At 31.7% G+C, this 10,203-nt stretch overlaps 1 protein-coding gene across 1 annotated transcript; it reads left to right on the forward strand.

Annotated features, from left to right (window-relative positions):
- The first annotated feature begins 6,945 nt into the window (after nt 1-6,945).
- LOC141703309 (uncharacterized) lies at nt 6,946-7,473 on the forward strand. The gene has a single exon (XM_074506859.1). The coding sequence runs from the start codon at nt 6,946-6,948 to the stop codon at nt 7,471-7,473; it is 528 nt and encodes a 175-aa protein (XP_074362960.1).
- The last annotated feature ends 2,730 nt before the right edge of the window (nt 7,474-10,203 follow it).

Raw genomic sequence — 10,203 nt, forward strand, 5'->3', positions numbered from 1 at the left:
GGTACAAGACTTGGTAATAGGAACCCGTGTTGACCGTAATTTGACTAATATAAAAACACACGATATAAAATATAATGTTTTAAAAAAAATAATACATCACTAAAATTAGTAGGTAACATCATCCGTACGGTTGGATCATCGAAAAAGAATTTAAAAAAATAGTATCACCACCCGGGAGAAGACTTGGCAACATGAACCCGTGTTGACCGTAATTTGACTATTATAAAAACACATGATATAAAATCCATTTTTTTTAAAAAAATTGTACATCTCTAAAATTAGTAGGTAACATCATCTGTACGGTTGGATCGTCGAACAATAATTTTAAAAAAATAGAATCACCACCCGGTACAAGACTTTGTAAAAGGAATCCGTGTTGGTTGTAATTTGACTTTTATAAAAACACACGATATAAAATCTATTTCTTTTAAAAAAAATTATACATCTCTAAAATTAATAGGTAACATCATTCCTACAGTTGGATTGTTGAAAAAGAATTTTAAAAAAATAGGATCTTCACTGTGGACAAGACTTGGTCAGAGAAACCCGCGTGGACCGTAATTTGACTATTATAAAAACACACGATGTAAAATCTAATTTTTTTAAAAGAATTATACATCTCAAAAATTAGTAGCTATCATCCGTGGATAGTTGAACAAAAATTTTAAAAAATATAATCATCACTGGAGACAAGACTTGGTGATAAGAACACGTTAAATATGGAAACACATGCTATATTGTAACTTTTAAATCCAGAATAAGTAATAAAAGTTCATGGATCTTACACGCTTGTTGTAAGATCATGGATTGCAACATTTTATATTGATATTTTTACTCAATTTTTTTTCTTTAACAAACACCACAAATAATATTACAAATAACTAATTTAGGTAAAAATGATACAAAACAGGTAACGAAATCATAATATTGCCATTGTTAGCTTATTAACACAAAGAATATCACTTATCTACACTTTATGATACCCAAAAAGAATATTTCTTAAATAAAAGATATAAAAATATAATATGTGAAATTCAAATTTTAATATGTATCTATATGAATACTGCTCAAATAGAAATAAAATTAAAATGAAAAATATAAATTAAAATTAAATAAAATTAAAATATAAAATAAAATTAATGAAATTAAAATATAAATTAAAATTGAAATAAAATAAAATATAAATAGTGCTCAAAGAAATATAAATTAAAATTAAAATAAAATAAAATAAATTAAAATATGAATAGTGCTCAAATAGAAATAAAATTAAAATAAAAATTATAAATTATAATTAAAATGAAATAAAATTAAAATATAAATATAAATTAATGAAAATTAAATATGTAAGAGTTACTTGGATATAGAAAAATTGGAGTATTCAGTTTATATTAAAGGGGTGTAATCCATAATAAATTTGTACAATCTTTTAAAATTTTATGTAATTATATTAGTTTAATATTTTAAAAAATTTGAGGATCAACAGGATTTTAAATAATATCTTAAAATTTTATTGTATTCCATTGGAATTTTTAAAAATCAAATAAAAATAAATTTAACCAATTCATTCAAATGTAAAGATATTCGACTCAAATTTTGAAAATAGTGTATTAAAACCTTAAGATTTCAGACATTCATTATCAATAATTTGTTAAATATTTGAGGGTATTAGAAAATATTATCGACTTTGATAGATTTCAAAATCAAATCAAATTTATTTGATTTGTAGTGTAGTTTAATATGTTTTGAAATATCACATTAAGAGAGTTCCATGTTTAAATCTTTTTGTAAAATAAAAAATATGGTACAAATTTTCAAGATTCATTTGTATGTTTAAATCTTAATTGAATAGGGCACTATTTTATTGATTATTAAAGAAGTATTGTTTATAACATCTCATATAAGTATATTAAGATTAACCAATAACAAGAATATTTGTAGTGACACATTTTCAAGCTTCAATTAGACGACATGGAATCCACACATTTGGCATATGAGGTGTGTAATACTATTATTAATAATAGTTATAGTAAGTGTCCTTGTGTGACCTATTTTGATTGTCTTTTTTTCCTCTTTTTATTCTCTCATTTTGTTAATATCTATATCATTAAGTAAGGTTATCATTATCTGTTCAACAAATAGTTTGGTCCAAGATGGACCCAGCCCTACTGGTATAGTGGGGTTCAACTATATGGATTTATGGGTCCAAGTTTATGATCTGAAAGTTGGCTTGATGACCAAAATAATAATCGTAGAGTTTGGAAATAATACTAGGAGGTACAATCTTCATGTTTGAGCAAGTTTGTAGAAGTTTGGAGATATTACTTTCGAGTCAGAGTCACTATAAATATTAAGTCACTATGGATATTACAACATCTTTTAAATTAAGAGTGAAGATCAACAATGCAATAAAACATCGGTATCGTATATCAATCAAGTATTAGAACATCCCTAAATTTTGTTTCATTTATGGAATATTAGGCTCTGAAAATTATTTAGTAAACTGTTCGAAACATCAGACACATATATACTAGAACCATGTGGGCCCTGGATAAGAGCTCATTTCAAGTAGGTGCAAATTGGCTCTATAATTGTGTTGAAATCAATGATCGGAATTTTAATGTACCGCAGACCAGGCTCAACAAAGTAATGACAGCAGGAGGTAGTTGGCAACAGAGGGGCTTTTGGAGATAATGGATTCAAAAAGAGGTAAAAAAAGCGGGATTACGCGGATAAATAATATAAAAACCACGGGTGCAAGGAATCTCGCCTACAAATGTGGGAGAAATCCTAACTTTCATATTACACATAGTGAGGAAACTAACGTCGAAAACCTCCAAAAAGCAATAGAGCGTTGGGACATCCCAAAAATCCCAAAAAGCCAAGTTTATGATACAAAATGGTATAGTTCAAGTTCTTCCATCAAAACCGAAGAAAGGGACATACACCTATCAAAGTCATTCGAAACAATTCACCTTCTCGCCAAAAGTTCCCTAGACAAACTAGCAAAATCATAAAATTACATCCATATAGGTTTAGTCCAAGTAGGAATTAAGCCCTTAACCAAAGATGGATTAGACACCTCAATATTAGCCATTTTAGGAGATGCTAGATTTCTTGAGTTCAATGACTCTCTGTTAAGTTCCATAGAATCAAGTCTATATAACGGACCCGTCTCTTTTAGTTGCTATCCAAATTTATCTATTTTTCTTAAAGACATGAATGTTATCCATAGCATGACACTCCAAGTTAAAACTCAAAACTATAAAATGTTAGAAGGATCAATTCCGGTTGCTTTAATCTTTCGAATTCATTACAAAGCAATAATATCCATTGGTGATAATGGGCATAAAAATGCTTTCGTCAAAGGAGAAACTATCCTTCTTCAAACTGACCTTTCAAGGTCTAACACAGTCATTCCTCGATCCATAAAATGACATGACATTTCCCTTCCCATTGAATGGGTTTTAGAAGGAGTAGCTCGCCCTAGATTACCGGAAAGATTATAACCAAACACAAAAATAAACCAAGTTCACCAAGATGATAATGGAAGAGTCACTCTTGCTTTTGATCGATCATCCCAAGCCCCTTTTATTAGTTCTCGATATTCTCATGCTTCCTCAAGAACCTTAAATTTAGGAAGGATTTCTCAAATCCCTTCTATCATTAACACTTCCCCAAGACAAAGATACTCTACATCAGATATACCCAATACCTCGATGGGTGGTGTGGATTATTCTTCCAATATACCTCACCCTTTCTATAAACAAAGTCAATTACCACCAAACCAAAACACGGCTTCCCCTTCATCACCAACATCCCCAATCTTCTCTGCAATAATTGAGAATATGGGAATGCCAAGTGAGCTAAATGTGATTGAAATAGAATTTCAAATCAATAAAACTTTTTTCCGTGAAGAGTTCTACTCTCCCCAAAATACTGAAAAAAGAAATAGGTTTTTTACCAATTTCAAAGAACAAAAGACACAACTTCAAGAAATTTATTATGAATTTCTCAACCAAAACAAAATACAAATCTTATTATTTGATTGGTTGGAAATTTACTCCTCTGACCAAAACTTATTCTTCCCATTCACAAATTACCTAAACCCCATCACTCGAAGCATGAGCCAAAAGAGAAATAATCGGAAACAAGTAGCGGAACTATTGAATCACACCACCCACCTTTTAGAAATGTCACACTAACAGTTCATAGTGAAAAAATCGAGGCACACCCCATCAAGAGACCAGATGAGGACATACTAAAAAATACTAGGAATACAATCCTTGCTGTTAATTACACAAACACCCACCTAAATAGCATAGGAAGTCAACTGAACCGAATAGAAGACCGAATTCAAAAAAAATAGATTTCTCCAAAAGTATTAATAACCAAGAACCCATCTTTAAATCATACCAAGTTTCTTGACAAAGCCAACAACGAATTCAAACAAATAGACCAGAATTCGTTAAAGCCATCAAAGACCATCTTAGCAGACTTGAAGCCTCCTCTTCCACAACCCAAATAGCTGCTGATAGTGTTTCATTTAAACAACTAAATGTCATACATCATGACTCAGATGAAGATGCTTTCACAAATGAAATACCCCAAGTTCATGACCTCCGATAAATGATTCCAAAATTCACAGCCCCAGACATTGGAATTGAAAATAGACCCAAAATTTTACCCAGTCTAAATTCAATGCATCCTCTGTTTATGAATGGAATATAGATGGAATGTATGAATATAACATTCTAAATCATTTACAACAAATGACCATGGCAGCCAATGCTTATACAACCCAAATAGGAACCCCAGACAAAGCTATAGCTGAATTACTCATAGCAGGGTTCTTTGGAAAATTAAAAGGTTGGTGGGACTATCACCTTACCCGTGAAAATCATCTTGAAATCTTAAATTCCATTAGAGAAGATGAAGAGGGAAAACCCATTTTAGATGAACAAGGAAACCCTATCTAGGGAGCAGTAGCACAACTCATTCTAGTCATAACACACCACTTCATTGGTGACCCTTCTCACCTGAGAAATAAGAATGCTGAGCTTTTACATAATCTCAAATGTAAAAAACTTAGTGATTTCCAAAGATATAAAACTACTTTCCTTACTAGAGTCATGCTTAGAGAAGACTCGAACCATGCAAATTGGAAGGAAAAATTCTTAGCCGGACTTCCAACCTTACTCGGTGAAAGAGTTAGAACTTCTTTAATAACTGAACACGGAAGCCCGATACCTTACAAAAACCTGACATATGGCCAACTCATAAGCCAAACACAACGAAAAGGCCTAAAGATTTGTTAAGATTTAAAACTTCAAAGACATCTCAAATGGGAAATAAAAAGAACAAAGCAGGAATTAGGTACTTTCTGTCAACAGTTTGACTATAATCCCAACTAAAGCTATTCAAAAACAAAATGTGATGGCCAATGCAAGCCATATCAAAGACCTTATCAGAAAAGGTCTTTCACAAAATCTAAACATTTCTACAAAAAATCAACAGAACCGTTATATAATAAACCTTCCTTTAATAATAACAATAAATCTTCCTACAATAAAAAACCTTTCAACAAAAATAAATTTACTAAACCAACCAATAAAGATATAACTTGTTACAAATGCGGAAAAAATGGACATATATCTAGATTCTGCAGACTTAATAGGAAAATACAAGAGTTAAACATAGAAGAAAGCCTATCCAACAAAATCTTGGCTTTACTCCTTGAATTTTCCGACTCTGAGACATCTGAAATGTCTGGAAATGATGAACCTCTTCAAATAGATGAGATTCCAACAAGCTCATCTTCCTCTCACAATTCCTCCTATGAAGACAGACGAATCAACGTCCTCACCAGAAATGAGGAACATTCTCTCGAAATTATAGAAAAGATAACTGATCCTCAAATAAGAAAAGAGCTCTTAGAAAATTTCTCCAACGACCAATTGAACCCAAATTAGAACAAAAACCTTTTATTCTCCCATCAGTAAAAACTACATATGACTTGACCATAATATTAAAAAACATAAACCCAACCAGAAATCCGTTCCAACAATACAAGACCTACACAAAGAAATCAAAGAAATCAAAGAAGAATTAAAAATCCTTAAAGAACAACAAAAGATAGATTCTAAAGCTTTAAATGTCCTTCTAGTTCGTGAAGTAGAAGAGCAAAATACTGAACAAAAATAACTAAGCAGTTTAAACAATACTCCTGAACAATATGAAGATTTCTTATATGAATTAAGACAAGTTACCTACCAAAATATCTAATAAAAGTCAAAGTGTCTTCTCAGATGACTTTATCTTAGATACCATTGCCTTATTCAATACATGAGCAGATTTGAATTGCATTAAAGAAGAAATAATACCAAAAGATTTCATCAACATACCTGTTGAGAATAATTCAAAATTATTTGAATTATTTTCTTGAAATTTTGTTGATTAGTTTGTTAGGTGTTTTTCAAATAATTAGTAGATAAGATAAGTTCTATTTTTTAGGAGTTTTAGTATTTTCTAGTGTATAAAACCACATGTTGGTTATCAGAAATTAGATAGAAGTATGTATCTCATTTTATTCACTACTTCTCTATATTTTCTCTCTTTCTTTTATTAGTCCAAACACCAACAATGGTATCAAGAGCCTTATTAATCTTAAGGGCTGTGATATAACATCGCCATGTCTTCAAATCAAACACCAAATCTTTCTCCTCCATTTTTTAATGGTGAAAATTATCAAGTATGGGCTGTTAAGATGAAAACTCATTTAAAAGGTTTGGGTTTCTGGACATGGGTGGAAAGTGAGAGGGAGATACAACCTCTTACCGACAATCCTACTCTAAATCAAATCAAGCTTCACGAAAATGAGTCAAGTAAGGGTCCAAGAGCTTATCAATTATTCATACGGCCGTGTCAGAATCGATTTTCACAAGAATTATGACTTGTGAAACAGGAAAAGAGGCTTGGGATAAGCTAAAAGAATTGTATGAAGGTAACGCAAGAATAAAGAGGATGCAAATTTTAAATCTCAAAAGGGATTTTGAGACTTTAGCCATGAAGGAAAAAGACACTATACAAGATTATTATGATAATTTGATGGGTGTTATTAACAAAATGCGGGCTGATGGAGAAGATGTACCTGATAGCAAAATTGTAGAGAAGCTGTTTGTGAGTTTGCCCGAAAGGTTTGAGTCAAAACTTTCATCTCTTGAAGATTCAAAAGATATAAGTGAACTATCTTTATCCAAACTAATTAATTCTCTGCAAGCTCAAGAACAAAGAAGAGCGATGAGAAACAAAGAAACTGAAAATGCGGTTGAAGGAGCTTTTTTGGCAAAAACTCAAAAGCAAAAAATAAAATTTACTCAATGTGGTCATTGTAAGAAGAATGGGCATGAAGAAAAAGATTGTTGGAACAAGGAAAGGCCTAAATGCTTTAAATGCAAGAGGTTTGGACATGTGTAAAAGTATTGGTGAGAAGTGCATCAACATGAAACTGTGGAGAGAAGGGCTCCCAAATGAAACTGTGGAGAGAAGGGCTCCCAAATGAAACTGTGGAGAGAAGGGCTCCCAAATGAAACTGTGGAGAGAAGGGCTCCAACAACAATGATGGTGGAAAGTACAACATCATCGAATTAATTTTAGAATTTTGAATTTTGAATTATGAGGGAGTGTTGAGAATAATTCAAAATTATTTGAATTGTTTTCTTGAAATTTTGTTGATTAGTTTGTTAGGTGATTTTCAAATAATTAGTAGATAAGATAAGTTCTATTTTTTAGGAGTTAGTATTTTCTAGTGTATAAAACCACATGTTGGTTATCAGAAATTAGATAGAAGTATGTATCTCATTTTATTCCCTACTTCTCTATATTTTCTCTCTTTCTTTTATTAGTCCAAACACCAATAATACCAACGAAAAGTTAACCGCCGCTAATAACTCAAACCTTAATGTAGTTAGTAAGGTTGATTCCTCTTTCAATAATAAAACCTTCCAAATTAAGACATCTTTTCTCCTAGTTTTAGGCATACATCATCTTGTCATATTAGGTACACATTTCTTTAATTTAATAACCCCCTATTATGTCACCTACGAAGGTATTACTTTCAAAACCCATGACACCAAATTTACCTTCCCATTTCTTGAAAACCCCAAAACAAGGAACCTCAATACAATAAAGGCATATTCTGTATATAATAACAAGATAAATGCCTTAATACAAGGCAAACAGATACAATTATTCCATCTAAAACAAGATCTTTCCTCTCACAAGATTGAGAAGCAGTTACAAGTCCGCTTTATCAAAGAGAAAATCTTAAAATTAATAAAAGAAATAGAAATAGAACTCTGTTCTGACTTACCAAATGCATTTTGGCATAGAAAACAACATATAATTAATTTACCTTATGAAAAAGATTTTGATGAGAAGGAAATACCAAAAAAAGCGAGACCTATCCAAATAAAATCCGACCTAGAACAACATTGCAGAAAAGAAATCACCGATCTCGAATCCAAAGGAATCATATCAAAATCCAGATCCCCGTGGTCCTGTGCAGCTTTCTATGTAAACAAAAATGCTAAAATTGAGAGAGGGACACCAAGGCTATCAATTATAAGCCTCTAAATAAAGCCTTAAGATGGGTACGATACCCTATACCTAAAAAAAGACCTTTTACAAAAATTAAGATCTTCGGTAATATTCTCCAAATTTGATTTAAAATCAGGATTTTTGCAGATTCAAATCCACCCAAAAGATAGATATAAAATTGCTTTTACGGTCCCATTCGGATAGTATAAATTGAATGTCCTTCCATTTGGAATCAAAACTGCCCCTAGCAAATTCCAAAGAAGCCTTTACATGACCGCCTTAAAACTAACCTCATCCCTTGGTAATATGAACATACCGAAATTGTTCGACAAATCAAAGTTCAGGTTCTAGAAATTCTTGTCTACACCTTGCTGATCTAAATGCTTCTAAAGTAGTTGAAACAGATGCTTCTGATTTAGGATAATTTAAGATACGACAGTATACTAAAATAAGTAGTCAATGGTAAAGAACAAATAGTCCAGTTTACATCTGCACATTGGAATGATTGTCAAAGAAATTATTCTACTATAAAAAAGAAAATACTTTCAATTGTTTTATGTATTACAAAATTTCAGAGTGATTTATTAAATCAAAAATTTCTACTTGGAGTCGATTGTAAATCTGCAAAAAATGTTTTATAAAAGATGTCCAAAATATTGCATCAAAACAAATTTTTGCCAGATGGCAAGCATTATTAAGCATTTTTTATTTTGATATTGAACACATTAAGGGAGATATGAACTGTATCCCAGATTTCCTGACCCATGGGTTTCTACAAAATAGATAGTATCATGCCTCGAAATGGCAGAGGTGGTAGGGAAAAACCCCAGCCTTTCCCGATAACTCTCGGTCACTCAACAAAGCAAAGCGAGTACTTCTTCAGGAAAACCGATCACATCCTGGATCGATAAGGTAATTGCAGATGAAGAAACAATAAATTATTTCTAGCCCTTCAAACCATCAAAGCCCATGGCCTCAACATCCAAAATCCCTCAACAGCCTCCCAAAGCTCTTCAGAAAAATCAACTAAAGTTACCCAACAAAACACTTCTTCCAGCCAACCTACAAATACTCCTGTTAGGTCGCACACACTGTAGAGGGGTGAATACAGTGTAAAATACAATCAAATCGAACATTTAATATTTCAAGTAACAGAAAACAAACTTTATTGAAACAATAAACTATGTTACAGTATGGAATTGTTACCTCTCAGTGATGAACAAATATCATGAGAGCTGCTAGGGTTACAATGAATAATCTTCTCGAATATGATAACACTTATAGTGTAAACCCGATGTCTGTGTTTATATACTACACAGTTACAAGATAATCGCTAATTGATATGGAATATAATTCCGCTTCCTAAAATATCAATCAGATATCTTTTCTTCCAACTATTCTATTCTTCATAGAATTCCTTCTTCATCCATATCTCTTCTTATGTTTATCTCGATCTTCTTTCCTTTAATCAGCTACTGTCCTTATCTAAACGTCCTTCAGTACTTAAGTTCTGATATCCATCTTCTGATGATTATCTCCTGATAATATAGTATTGATATCCTTATGTCCTGACTTCCAGTATAAGTACTGATTCCCAGTTAAATACTG

This window comes from Apium graveolens, unplaced genomic scaffold (assembly GCF_009905375.1).
Source record: "Apium graveolens cultivar Ventura unplaced genomic scaffold, ASM990537v1 ctg6477, whole genome shotgun sequence".
Lineage (NCBI taxonomy): Eukaryota > Viridiplantae > Streptophyta > Magnoliopsida > Apiales > Apiaceae > Apium > Apium graveolens.

Bases quoted from the DNA above. Each gene is read 5' to 3' on its own strand.
- LOC141703309 (XM_074506859.1), top strand. From the start codon at position 6,946: ATGACTTGTGAAACAGGAAAAGAGGCTTGGGATAAGCTAAAAGAATTG.